This window comes from Doryrhamphus excisus, linkage group LG2, assembly GCF_037039965.1.
Source record: "Doryrhamphus excisus strain RoL-2023G ecotype Guam linkage group LG2, RoL_Dexc_Guam_v1.1, whole genome shotgun sequence".
In the NCBI taxonomy this organism is placed as follows: domain Eukaryota; kingdom Metazoa; phylum Chordata; class Actinopteri; order Syngnathiformes; family Syngnathidae; genus Doryrhamphus; species Doryrhamphus excisus.
The window spans coordinates 11267226-11281903 of NC_136358.1; the positions used below are offsets into that span (position 1 = coordinate 11267226).

General features: G+C 43.7%; 1 protein-coding gene across 8 annotated transcripts; it reads right to left on the bottom strand.

Moving 5' to 3' along the window:
- Positions 1–1436: 1436 nt before the first annotated feature.
- Positions 1437–14656, bottom strand: nup37 (nucleoporin 37). 8 transcript variants are annotated; one of them, XM_058065835.2, is made up of 11 exons: positions 14442–14655; positions 13851–13974; positions 13559–13738; positions 13374–13495; positions 11935–12007; positions 10550–10644; positions 5304–5394; positions 5049–5230; positions 4922–4972; positions 1727–1820; positions 1437–1616 (listed from the first exon to the last, which is right to left on the bottom strand). In XM_058065835.2, the coding sequence occupies exons 1-11, from the start codon at positions 14486–14488 to the stop codon at positions 1503–1505; spliced, it is 1173 nt and encodes a 390-aa protein (XP_057921818.2). In that variant the 5' UTR covers positions 14489–14655; the 3' UTR covers positions 1437–1502. The 8 variants fall into 8 exon arrangements, with proteins under 8 accessions (XP_057921818.2, XP_057921817.2, XP_057921824.2 ...); XM_058065834.2 differs by having other exon boundaries at positions 13851–13978; XM_058065841.2 differs by having other exon boundaries at positions 13559–13751; positions 13851–13978; positions 14442–14654.
- Positions 14657–14678: the final 22 nt, after the last annotated feature.

Sequence of the window (14678 nt, forward strand, 5' to 3'; positions counted from 1 at the left end):
GTATTGTCCAACTTCCATGAAAAATCCCACTATGCCTTTCAACAGCGATCACCCGAGGCAATCCATGCAATCCACGCCTCCACTTGGGGCAGGATCTTGTCTCCGACCTGGAGACCATGGACTCAGACTTGGAGGTGCTGATTCTCATCCTGGCCGCGACCCAAGATCACAGCTTGATGAAGTCAGCAGGACCACATCATCTGCAAAAAGCAGAGCCACCAAACAGAAGCCCCTCAACACCCTGGCTAATCCTAGAACTTCAGCCCATAAAAGTCATGAACAAAATCGGTGACAAACGGGACCAACTTGTTGGCAATACCAAACTCTGACCGGTCATACAGCCCGAGTGAGGTCGTCTGGTACCCCATATTCCCTAAGTACTCCCCACAGCATTCAAGGACCTAGAGCCTAGAGCTGGTCCACACTTATTTCAGTGAGTAGCAAGTTAAGAAGCTTTAACGTGGCATGAGAAGAAACACGTGATGAGATCATCATGATGATAATCAGTCGAACTGCAGCTAACTTTTTATCAAATCAAATTTATCAAAATCTGTTCCGTGCAAAACACCACCACCACCTTCACCACCACCACCGATGCTGCTTGAGGCTATTCGTTCCCGGGAATGCTTCTGCTAGATTTAACAGACTTGCTCTCAGTCTTTGGCTGCCGGTGCTCCATTCTGAGAACACAAATTACAAAAACAGCTTTCCCGAAAAGAGATGTAACTTTCCCCAGAAGTCATATTTTGTGTTTTTGGCACCTTGTAGATTGCTCCATGTGTCAGTTGATTCCAGTGATAACATAAATTACACGGGGCATCAAGGTAAAATAACACACTATTCCCATTAATGCCCCCCGCTGAGCATCCTACAAATAGGCAGCACATTCTCAGAAACTTAGTTTCAGGAGCTGTCATGAGTGGAGAGAACGCTGAAGGATGGCAAGATGGATGGCGATGTGGACTACTGGAGGGTTGGCACAGGTGCCTCCCCCCACTTTGAACTGCGGCGCCCTTGGCAAGTGTCAACAGTGAACCCTCCAAACGGTGGAGCATGAGTTATGTCCAGATAACTGCACAAGTGCGCCTCAGCAGGATGATATTCCGAGGAAGGGCCAAACATATTGTCATGAGTTACAACATGGGAGGGATGGAAAAATAAGTGCGGCACATGCAGCTATAGGACGTTTTAGGAAGGCTGCGCACCCAGGGGAGAGATCCACAATGTGCCTTGTCGAGCAATAAAGCCTCTGTAACGTGACGTGCAAGGATATTTTGTTGTCTGAAGCGTCGGGTGAAGAGCTTTGGCGAAGAAGCTGCCACATCAGTATTAGCAAAAGAAAAATGAGGTGAGGCTGACACACAAGTCAGGAAAAATGGGTAGTGGGGGGGGGGCAAGATGTTCACAGAATTCCATGCGCACGCTGTATATACTAATAATAACACACATTTTATTGAATGGCTTACAAGAAGAGCACCGCAAAGAACACGTGCCACGTGTGGTTACATCTCAGTCATCCAGAAGCAAAGCTTTCTATCGCCGCCGATCACGCACAGGGGGAGCGTGCGGTGCCAGCTGAGGCCTGAGCCCACCGTGGACGAGCCGATCGTCACAGGCTGCGAGCACATCCAGCGAGATTGGCGGGGGAGGGAACGAAACAAAAAAAAAGCCATGAGTCCAGAGAAGGCTAAAATCACAAACAACTTCAACCTGGCTTCTTACAGACCTGTGGGTGGCCAAGATGGTGGATGAGCAACTGACTGTTCACCTTCCCAGGACATCCGGTAGTGGCGAAAAGATTTTCATTGGCTCGAGACCACCTGAGGGGGGAAAAAACATACTTTCGTCACAACAAGATCAACTAATTCCACAGCAATGCCTGCAAAGGTAACCAGCATAATTACCTGTGAATATTTCACATATGAAGAGTATCTTGAGAGCGCAGAGGTCCAAAACAACCAAAAATCCATCCAAAACTGATCTTTGGCATGCAAATGCGCAACTCAAACTCCACACGAGTAAGCAGGTTGCATTCAAAGACCACCCTCCGATGCTGACAAACTGCGAGTACAGTCATCCCTTGCTACCTCGCCATCGCCGTTTTTGGTAATGGTAATGGTTTTATTTCATTTGAACATTCAAATGAACAGTTCCACATGTTCATGGAGCCGGGGCCGGGAAGTCTGGGCTTCCCTACTGAGACTGCTGCCCCCGCGACCCAGACCCGGATAAGCGGAGGAAAATGGATAGATGGATTTTTATTTATTTATTGTATTTTTTTTGTACGAGGTGATATGACCATACAATGACATAATGTGTACCATAGTAACTGTCAATATAGTGATATATATAGCATATCATGACTGTTCAAGACTCTTCATCCTTTTATTTAGCAAACATCAACTGCTTGTATTGTTTCTTGAATTGGCTCATAGTTGTATATTGTTTGAGGTCCTTACTCAATCCATTCCATAGTTTGATTCTATGGAGGACCAAAACTGCCAAAATAATAAATAAATAAAAGTGGAAATAAAAACAAAAATGAAAAAAGAAAAAAATTAAATATGAAAAAATAAATATAAATGGAAATAAAAACAAAAATATATTTTTTTTAATATTTGAATCTTGTTTTTTATTTTTGTATTTATTTTTGCTTTTATTTATTCATGTATATATTTTTTTATTTTTGTTTTTATTTCCATTTACATTTATTTTTTGTATTTAATTTTTTGATTTTTTTCATTTTTGTTTTTATTTTCACTTTTATTTATTTATGTATTTATTATTTTGGTCCTCAGAAATGCAGAAGGAAAAACTATTCAAATGAGGGGGCGGTCCTAAGTGTGTCTTGGGTTGAACTGTTCGCCTATTGGTTGATCGACATGTGAGTGCGAAAATTGACTAGGTATGCCTGCAAACAGCCACAGCAAGAGGAAGTCACCACACCACTCTCGTCCGATTCGTCCGAAGTTGAAGCTTGTGAAAGCAGAAAGTAAAGAAAGAGTCAACACACCTGAACTGGAATTAAGTAAAAGCGTAACACATCAGCTGTTTCATACTTACCACGTTCCAAATCATCCAAACGATTGGCAGCGTCCCTGAGAAGCTCGGACACCGACTTCCTGGTGGACCCCGCCATTATTGTCCCGGTAAATGTATACTTTTCTCCCAGTATACTTCCTCTTGCTGTGGCCGTTTGCAGGCATACCTAGTCGATTTTCGCACTCACATGTCGATCAACCAATAGGCGAACAGTTCAACCCAAGACACACTTAGGACCGCCCCCTCATTTGAATAGTTTTTCCTTCTGCATTTCTATGAGGACCAAAACTGCCAAAATAATAAATAAATAAATAAATGTGAAAATAAAAACAAAAATGAAAAAAAAAATCAAAAAATTAAATTCAAAAAATAAATATAAATGGAAATAAAAACAAAAATAAAAAAATATATACATAAATAAAAAAATAAATAGAAGCAAAAATAAATACAAAAATAAAAAACAAGATTAAAAAATTAAAAAAAAATATTTTTGTTTTTATTTCCATTTATATTTATTTTTTTGTATTTAATTTTTTTATTTTTTTTCCCATTTTTGTTTTTATTTCCACTTTTATTTATTTATTTATTTATTATTTTGGCAGTTTTGGTCCTCCATATGATTCCACATACTGAAATGCTACGGCTTTTTAACGTAGTCCTAGCATATGAGTGTTTCAAATCTAGTTCTTCCTTTTTTTTAAAAAAAAAAGAATTAATTAAGTAAAATACAAATATGAGGCAGAAGAAGCACTGTAACTGTGATTGTAGTACTCTCCATTCGCCATTAGGTGTCAGTACTTGTTCAAGGAGAAAGGCACCAGATGTGACTGACAGGAACAGGCACAATACCAACATAATAATTACATGGGCTACTGTTTGGGCCATAACCCATGACAAGCTAAAACTCAAAGCTGAACCTCTGACATCACTTCCTGTCCTCTACACATCTGTCCAACCGCCACTAAAGTCCCCTGGGAAACTACAATACAAATACAAAGGTAAACGGTGACGATGCGGGTGTTATTTCATGTCTTGAGGGCTCTAATAATGTTAAAAACTATATTTACATGATCATAAACAGGTTTTCTATGCCATAAATAGGAAAATATTCCAGCATCACTCATCACGGTTAACTGGTGCCAGAGTCGAATAAGTGAATTTGCAAGCGTGCTTGAATATTTCGTATTATAATTAATTATTCAATATTTGCTAAAGGGGGCTGCACGGCGGACGACTGGTTAGCGCGCCGGCCACACAGCTAGGAGACACGAGTTAAATTCCACCCTCGGCTATCTCTGTGTGGAGTTTGCATGTTCGCACACCCGCGCACGCGTGGGTCAAACCAAAAGCCTCCCTCACAGTGGTGGTTAATCATGATTAATTAAGTGGAAAGCTGATTAATTTGACTACAATTTGTAATCACTTGACAGCCCTAATTTAAATCTATCCATACATGCAAAACTGTATAGGTAATTGTGTCCTGTCATTTATCTTTTGGATCATTTATCTTCTGTTCATAAAATACAGTAAAAGTGGGCATATTGGGTAGTTAATCATGATTAATCAAGTGGAAGAAAGCAGACTCCGCCTACTTTGCTCCCCTGGACCAGGCATAATCAGCTGTGCAAACATCATAACAATTGAGCCCCGAGGGAAGCGTCATTTTTAATAAGCTTATTTATGCTAGAGGTGATGCTTTTTGGTACGTTTAAAGCACAGACGTCTCCCAGGATGTGTTGGTTGAGTGAAAAGCAGGTGGAGCGCGTTTGTAGATTGTAACATTGGCAAGCTGCTGATTGAAGCCGTGTATACCTGCCAACTTTTTATGAGCAGATAAAAAGCTTTGCCATGCTTATACCTTCAGGAAAATGTTTCTTACTTGAACTGCTGTGCTTTATCTCTGTGGGCAGGCCTTTTCTCTTGCGGGTAGCTGCAAAGAGTGAAAACACGACTCAGGTTAGTCGGAATTTTTGACCAGCAGCGGCACGGACCAAGCTGGACGGCACCTGGAGCGCGTGATGTCCCAGATGAGCCAGTCGTTGCAGGCCACAGCGCCCACTTTGATGGTGTTGGTGAGGCACCAGTCAGCAGAGGTGAGCGCTGACTGGCCACAGTCCAGGGACAGGATGGCCTGCTGGGACACCAGGTCGTAGAAGCGAATGGTTCCTTTCTTCTCTGCCACCATCAACTGAGGAGAAAAGTCCTACAATGAAGGTGCTGGTTATCCTACTTGCACTTTCTTTTTTGAATGGTGTGCCTGCCTTTAACACATCCTCTGGGTGCCAGCACACGCTAATGCCAGGGGAGCGAAGTCGGAACGTGGTCGTCTCCCTTCCATCCAGGTCCCACACCCTGGAGAAACACAAATAAATATTAAATATTATCAATCTATGCTTGCACTCCTTGTTGTCTGAGTCAAATGTGAGTCTAAAAAGCAGAAGAAATGCATTCTCTCCTCCAAAATCAAGCATTCTGAACATGGGCGCTTCCATTTTATGCTGCTGGTGACATGCGGATGCAGAGAAAGTGATCAGGAGCCTCGGTATCCGCATGATGGCTTTACTGCGGGACAACTCCATTTTACAGTAGGAAAAAGACAATCACTGTTATGGAAAGCTGGCTTTGCTTCCTGTGTTGACTTTTTTTGACCAGACTCCCCAACAAAATGCAACACGAGCATGTGGAGGCCAGGAACATAAACGCGTGTAAAGTGAACGGGTGCAGGTTCCTCAAATGTTGCATGACAGTTTCACAAGCATCATGTGCTTATTTTTATTGCATTTGACTTGACTCGTTGTTATGCTCCGAGCCTCAGTACTGTCATCTGTCGCCACTTTACAACTTTACATCACTTTTCAAAAATATGTTACAGGGGACCTATTGTGCTTTTTTCAGACCTACAAATGTAGTTATAGTGTTGTATTCTGGAGTTAAACCATGCCAAAGTTTCAGATAATTAGGTTTGCACATTTGGAAGTGAGCCCTGAAAGAAGTTTGGAATGGCTCAAAATACTCAGTTTCAGAAGGTGTGGTAAAACTGCCCCTTTGTGATGTCACACAGGGGCAGACTTCCTTATATGGGCATGGCTGTAAGCCAGCGAAGCTCTCCACCCTCACCCAAGCTCTGCTTCCTCCACCCTTTCCCAAACTCTGCTCCTGTGTTTACTTGCTAGCAATGGCTGTACGGGAGTTCCTGATTCTCTACCAGCAAAAGAAATGCATTTTAATCTGGACGGCATTTCACACTGGACTGTTTTGGGAATATTGGCCAGTATGCAGCTGGACTAGCCCACAAACTTTCCAACGTTACTTGGTGGTGTGGAAGTGTCAGAAGAGCAAGCAGTAAGTAATAGTTTATCAGTGTCCTAACTGTCTTTATTTTGGCTAAGTCATGGAGCAAAAGCATTTGCATACAGGAAGTGGGTAGCTGTTTCCCACCACAATTAGTGGCCATTAAACATTACCAATCCTGTAGAAAACCTAACGCTAAAATGCTCACGCTACTTACCATTGAGAGACATCTTGAAGCAACCTCTTTTCTTGACAAATGTCGGACTGTCGGCTGTATGTTAAAAGCCGCCATTTTAAAAACATACACCGTTTATGATCAACTCCTATACCGAGACGTAGTCTTTACGGGTTTTCTTTCCTGATAAGAGTCTAATCTTTCTTTTCGGGTATTTCATCTGTATACAGCCCTACGACACAATATTCTGTGCGTCTTGAAAAATCTGTCAAAATAATAAAAATTTTTTCACAGTACCTCATATTACTAGAGTATCAATATTGTGATTTGAGAATTAAGATCTGGTATGGGATGTGTCAATCTGCACATCACTAGTTAAAGTTGCCGCAGCTGGGTGCAAAACTTGTCATGTACAAGTTTCCTGTGGTGGCACAGAATCTGGGAAGTTTAAGGATTTGAAGAGGCATCACACGGGATGGGGAAAAAGTAGTTAACTATGACAGAAAAGAGCCAGCCCCTGTCGGTGGTGAGTAATGTCGGGTTTATACGCCTCCTAGGGCATCTCCAATCCTGCTACATTATGCCTACATTATGCCGCTACATTGTGGAAAAGACTAAACCGAACATGAATAAAGACGTAAATGGATCAGTTTTTCTCATACCTGATGGACTGACTACCGGCATTGTTCTCTGTGTGAGTAATATCACTTGGTTAAGCCTTTTCTAACATTCCACACTACAAAATAAGCCATAAAAGCCATGTATGATTCATAGCGATATCGAAGTGTAAAGGTCGTATTGGGACCACTGGCCGATCGATACCAAAATATCAGATCTTAAAGCTGTAAAATTGATACTTAAAACATTTCATGTAAAGAAGTATAGTATGTCATTAACAGGAACACAGTAGAAGGTAACTAAGCTAATGAGAGTTTTCACTTCTAATTGGAATTCTTAATTTATTTTAAAGGTTGTATTGTATTGTAATTATTTTCTTTTTTATTGCCTACATTTTATAGGATTTTGTCTGTTTTCTCCGTTTGTGTCGTTGCTTGGCTATATTGTAAGTCATGCCACCAGCACAACATATATACCTAATAAATACGTATTTGATGTACTGACTTCAAAAGACTACTTATATTACTATATACTACTTATAATTTCGGTATCAGATCAATATCACCGTTACCAGCTTGTATCTGACTCAGTATCATACTGGAAAGAAAATCGCTGGTATCACTCATCACCAATTGGGACACCCTAATAAAGATCCCTATGTCAAGCTGAAACTCCACTCGCAACCCCAGACGCCACTTACTTCCGGTCCGCCCCTCACTCAGCTTCCCTCGCACCGGAACACATTTACAGCGACACACACAAGCACAAGGCTTATTTATGTGTGGAAGATTGCTATATCAGGTAATAAGAGTGTAAAGGTGTTATTTCATGTCTGGAGAGCTCTAATGATGTTAAAACGCGCATTTAGAAGGCTCTAACTACCCAAATATTCCATGTATAAATAAGGAATCGTACGTCAAAGAAATTCACTTGAACCAATTAACCGAGGTAAACAAGGGATCATTTTATTTATTTATCACTTCTGTTGAATCTCCTGCCATCCAAAATAAAAGGCTTGCTAAGAATTCCAATACAGGAAGTGAGGTTTGCATGTCAATCCCTGCTTTTGCTAAGAGGGGGAAATCGGGAGCCTCCTTATGTTGCTTTGATAGCGAGAGCAGAGAAGGAAATATCATCCTGGCGTCACGCTTCCCTGTCAATAGTGCAAACGTTTCGCTGTGGGCGCCCTTGCTGCCATTCATCTTGCGCGGAGAGTCAAAGAGTCTGAAGGACTCCACTTGAATGGTCAAATGTCATTTGAGGCGGATGTCCGAGCCGGTGCAGTCGATTCAATAACTCAAGGAGACATGTTATAGCAAAAGCAGCTGTGAACGTGCACATGGATGTAATGAAGGACTTGGACGGAGGCAGCTGTGGTTCCTGAGACCTGGGATCTATGGTTAACCGCCTTCCAATGATCCCTCCATGGGAGGAAAAGGTGGCGATGAGGGCACGGGGGCTGCGAAGGGTACAAGAACTGCAAGGGAAAGGAAGGGAAGGGACAGAGGCCTCACTTTACACTCAACCCTTTCCCGCTTACAGCCTCCATTGTGGAATAAAAGAATATTCCCAGCACCCCCACACGCACCACAGCAGCAAAACAATGACTACCTTATTTTTTCAGAGTGCTCGCCAAGACCAGCTCAGTTGCACGCTACTCCATGGACGCCAAATTGCGGTGGACCGCGCTAGGCTCCCCGAGTAAAAAACAATTGCCTTGCCGAACAACGTACCAAAAAAGACATATGACACTGCTGACCTGCTGGCCGCTGCATTGTTCAGGAAGCTCAAAAGGACATCTGAGGTCATATCTACTATAGGGGAGAGAGAAGCACTATCTGGCAAAAATGCATGCTCAGACAACCACAATGTATCCCACCGCAGTTATGGTAATGGAATTAGATACCATTTCAAACGCTACAAAGCCGCTACCAGCATGTGATGTTCACAAGCAAGTTTAATCTTTTCAACAGCCCCATCATGAATGTACCTGTTATTCTATGCACACAGCATGATATAAAACCATAAAACGTCCGTTGGACATTTCTGGAGGTGTTTTAACGTGCATTAATTCTCTTCCTGGTTTTAACTGTTATTATATCTTTAGAATGCACAGAGAAGAGAAAGATGTGTTTTCATGTCCCACATAAAGACTGTGAACGATGGTCACTATTTCCCAAAAGTACAGTTTTTCTTTAAAAGTGTCCTTTTCAGGATGGAAGCACAGGCACGACGTCAACGTAAAGAGCATTCAAGCACTACAACAAAACTAAATGCCAATTTGTTGACAAATTTAAAGCTTGAAACTGTGGCCAATTAACTATTTGTTTTTAAGGTAATTTGCATGAAGCAGCAGCAGGTGCGTACGAGCCATTAATGAACCCGGTCGATCCGACAAGCCCTCCTGAGATTGTAGTTTGCACTTTTGCTCTACAGGTGACGCAAGTGAAGGTGTTTGGGCTACGAGTGTAAACCTGCCCCAAGGACAAGGGAGTCGTCGGCATCGGGTTGCGTGTTTTGGCGGCCGGTGAGTTCCCACAACTGCAGGGGACAGTGATGACAAAGCTAAGCAAACTTATAGTAGAGGCGGCGGCGCCAAAGAAAACAGAGTGATGGAGAGGTCATGAGCCTTTACATGAGAGCGTACACTACTCCCCCCCACACTTTTTTCTCCACCGCTTCTTCCTCTCGCGCGCACATTTGTGTGGGCTGACTGGAAGCTCCTCTCCCGTTAACTTGATCTATCCTTTGTTCCGCCTCGTCTTCCTCCGGCGCTCCGTATTTTCTCAACATGACGGTGTTTCAATCTTTCAGCAGATGCAGCGCACTGCTGTTTTCTCTGGCCGCTCACAGGAGCGAGGAGAGCCCAATGTGCCGGACCAGGGCCCTAAATGAGACCACGCAAGCGCTGATAAAAAAGCAGCAAAATATGAGATCATGGACGAACAAAAACACAATACAGACTTCATTAGAGAGAATATGCTAGCTGCTAAATCCTCAGCTGCTACTTCTGCAATGACAGTGAATGGAAACATGAACCAAAACAAGCCTGCTGAGGGGCCCTCTCCAGGGGCGTGTCCCAGAGGTGAACCTTGCTGCTCCTTGCGCACTTTTTCCAAACTATCATGAATTGAAAAGGAACGTTCAGGGCGGGGGGTGGTCTTTGTTATGAGATGCGAAAACATTCTGCAGCTAATTGGATATCCATATTTAAGCAATTAGCCCAACAGCTCGGCGCTTACGCACAGTCGCAGCAGAGCGTGTTGTGCTAAGCATCATGTTTCACTGTGGAAACACGGCTGGGACTTTCTGAACCCGTAACAGAGAACAGAACTCCAAACCAGAAGCCGGCACTGTGCACACATGTGCGTAACACACGTATTCTACATGGAAATAATAAAAAAAAATTAAAGCGATGTGGACCTGCAAGTGTGATCATCGCTGACTGAAGCAATTTGCTTCCCTTCCGTGGGCTCAAACACCAAATGGTTAATGAAGCTGCTGTGGCCCCCCATCACCTGGGAACCAAGAAAACTAAATGTTACTATAAAGGCACTTGAAAACACAACACAGGGTTTCCCATACATTCACTTGTTGGCGGTGACCAGTCATTCCCACATTGACAGTAGTTTCATGTTTTGACAATTTTGACATTGAAAATGATTGGGTAGGTTATTTGGCTCTTTTGGCTCTTATTTGGCTATTTGGTATCCCAGCTGTCTTTGGGCGAGAGGCGGGATACACCCTGGACTGGTGGCCAGCCAATCACAGAGTACATGCAGACAAACAACCATTCCTACCCACATTCATAACTATGGACAATTTGGAGTAGCCAATTAACCTAGCATGTTTTTGGAATGTGGGAGGAAACCGGAGTACCCGGAGAAAAGCGACGCATGCACGGGGACATGCAAAGTCCACACAGAGATGGCCGAGCACACAGAGATGGCCGAGGGTGGGATTGAACTCGGGTCTCCTAGGTCTGCGCGCTAACTACTCGACCGCCGTGCAGCAGACATTATTCCATAATTCAGTGTTTTCTGTGACCTTTGTCCCATATTCAATATTCATATTCTCCCATTTGGAGAACAGATTTCAACACATTTCTCATGTCAGGAATGGAACATTTGTCCTTAGCATTGTCCTTAACATGACTTGTTCAAAGGAGAGGGAAATTATTCCATCCTGAACATTCTATCATTTTCAGGTCGTAGAGTGGTCATCTCCCCACCTGATGGTTGCTGATTTGATCCTCATTTGGAGAAGATGTTTCAACATATTTCAACTTTAGGAATGGGATATTTGCCCTTTGCTATCAACAAGCCTTCAATATGTCATGAAAAATATTCCATCCCAAAAATGTTAAAATTTTCCTTCCACTTTAAACAGGAATGTTGAAGGCTTGTTGTTAGCAAAGGGTAAATATTTCATTCCCAACACTAGAAAAGTGTTGAAATCTATTCTCTGCCCGAGGATCAATCCGGCAGCCATTAGGAGAGGAGATGGCCACTCCTGAGCTATGCCATGAAACTATTCCATTCCTAACGTTCCCTCTGCTTTGAACATGGCATGTTGAAGGATTGTTGAGAGCACGGGAAAAACATTCCATTCCTAAAAGGAGGCTATTTGAACATTTGTTTTGGGAACCACTTTTGGCCGCCGTTCACGTTGCACTTTTCTTGTGACACCCTACAAATACGTAAATAACTGGCCTGTGGAAAACACTGCAACAATACTGTACAGCACCCACGTTGGCAGGCGCCCAATATTTTATGGCGAGGTAATTGTAGCAACAGATGCTACACTACCTTGACCTCATGGCGATCCTGAAGATCCGACGTCAACAGGCGCAGGGTTCTGTCGGCTGCGGCCGTGCAAAATCTGCAAAGACAGGCGAGGGAAGGTGTGAAAACAAAGAAAGAACAAGAAAAATAGGGCAGCAGGCATGTCACTCTAAACTCAGTGTGCGAAGAAAGCGTCAGTGCGTGTGGCAGAAAATTGGACTGCGGTCAGCACAACCCGGCCTGGTAGATTCTAATTGCACACTAATGTAAACACATAGAAAAACATGAACTCCTGCTCGGGCTCGAGGACTACCCTCTAATCAGGCGCTGCGTATTATTCGCACAATTACACTGACTCACTCGTGACTAGGAAAACACACACGCATCACCAGAATACACAGACAGCAGCTCACACGTTTGCAGCGGAGCAATCTGGCACGATGTCACCCCAAACTACAGCCGGAGAAGATTAGGTGATATTAGCACAGACCCTCCAATACTCCACAGTGAAGAATGGAGCACATTATGCGCATTATTAAGAGCAGCGTCAAAGCAAAGTGATTAATGTCAAACAATCGTCCGTGCTCAAATTAGGGTTGCTTTTACAGGGAGAGCACCACTCAGCAGTGACACGCATCAGTCTGGGACTAAGGAGGAGTAAGCGTTACCATTGAGTTTAAAATCAAATCAAACACATTTGCCATTTAGCATTATTCCGCCTTTCCAAAGTTTTGGTAAAGACAGAACTACTGGACCATGTGCATATTCTTCATGAAAACAAATGAGTCATGTGTCTTCCCTCTGTGTGTTTTCAGCCATGTTTAATGTTCAAACTGCTGTGCTGGACAGCGGCTCGCTCTCTACTCAATCACCCTCCCACTCCCACCCTCATCTCTCACACTCTCCGTGGGCCAGCACCTGATGTTTCCTGGAAGCACATCTTACGTGCGCACCGCAAACAGAGATGGAACCCGAGTGCTGGGTCATCAGCGCAATAACATGTGTGCACGTCACAGCTCTTGGCGGCAGGAGTCTGTGGTGTGGAGCGCAACAGGCCAGGGGCTGTTGCTTTGCCTTTCTCCTTCAATTACACAATCATGCCTCGACACCTCTGATACAGAACACGGGACCCTCTGAACCATCTCTACAATTAGGATAGGGAAAGTGGTGCTTTCTAACAATCTAGTTAGGCTTGCTCCCCTTCTGAAAGGGACTTGGCAGCTGCAGTGACAGCAAGTGAGACACAGCTGCTGCTTGTCCTGGACGGAATCAAGAATTAATAATTATCCTGCAGATGAGAATGTTTGCAAAGAGTGAAGTCTGGCACCGTGTTTGAGCGCTTACATAACAAGAATGACATGAAAGGGAAGGCAAGGCACACGAATGGCATCAATCTCCGCTCCTGTCTCGGCCAGAAGCTTTCTTAAAGTGGATTAAGCATTCAGAAGTCTGAGAAGTCGCACCTGATAATCGGAATCCTGTCCAGATGGGACTCGGGGCTCCAGGCGAGAGCATCCACGCGCAATTCGTGTTGAAACACACGGAGAACGTTGAATTCGACTCCTTCCACGTCCATATCCTCCTCCTGCGGTCACAGAAATGTATCGTGAAGTACAAGGAGAAGGATGGCAAATGAGGCATGCCTCACCTGGAAGACGCAGGTGCCCACCACCACATAACGGTTCCCACTGTAGGCCAGGAGGGAAGCAGGCGTCCCCGAAGCGAAGGGACTGAACTCCACCACGTGGACGTAGCTGTCACAGGGCACTGTGTAGCTCGGACTTCGGCTGGTGTCGTCCGGCATGCCGAGTGTCCTGGTGCCGCCCATCTGAAATCACTGCCTGTGATACACATTTTCCAAAAACTATATGTATGTGCATCACAGTTGGGCAACAATCAAATACAACACAATATGCATCCACCCCATCTTTTATCCTCACTAGGATCGCAGATATGCTGGAGCCTCTCTCAGCTCTCTTTGGGCGAGAACAACACTGTCCATCCATCCACTTTCTGTACCGCTTATCCTCACGAGGGTCGCGGGTATGCTGGAGCCTATCCCAGCTGTCTTTGGGCGAGAACAACACAATCCACAGAATCAAAATCAGTACAGGCTCACACTGCTTGCTACACTCACCAGTCACTTTATGAGGAATATTCCATAAATAAATCACACTCTATAGAGGAGCTGTGCTTTTACAAGGACTGCTTCACTCAATTGTTGTCATGCTGTGCGGCTAAAATCTGTGCACAAATGATTAGAAACAGCTCTCGGTACAATGCATCCATCACAACCACAAACCAAACCTACAAATTATGCTAAAATGACATCAGTAGTTGCCAACAGAAGTTCTGCAAACATGCTATGACAGTCAACACAGTAGCCAACGTAAGTACAATGTAGCTAGCTAGCATTCCACAGCAGCGAGTCACCAGCAGCCATCGTTTTACTGGTTTTCAGAGCTAAATAGTCACTCTTGAGTTACCTTTTAGCCTTTATATAAGAATAGAAATTGAAGATAACGCGTCACCTCGGTGTTGAAGAGTCCGCCGAGTCAAAAGTAGCGCGCTTTGGCATATAGTCGACCTGTTTCCGGGTTCGGCTCGGAAAGTACCAATGCGGGTGAATTTTGGGGGGAGCAAGTTAGTGACGACTCGGATTAAAACATTTTTTTAGTTGTAATATGTGATTACATAAAATTTTGTGTGTTTTTTTAAACTGATAATGTCTTATTATGTCCGTGTCAGTCCAGCTTTTTAAAATAATA

Coding starts and splice junctions, on each gene's coding strand:
- nup37 (XM_058065835.2), bottom strand. CDS start 14,488: ATGCCAAAGCGCGCTACTTTTGACTCGGCGGACTCTTCAACACCGAG. Junction 12,008..13,373: donor GACAGGATTCCGATTATCAG/GTGCGACTTCTC, acceptor CTGTCTTTGCAG/ATTTTGCACGGCCGCAGCCG. Junction 4,973..5,048: donor TGGGACATCACGCGCTCCAG/GTGCCGTCCAGC, acceptor CACTCTTTGCAG/CTACCCGCAAGAGAAAAGGC.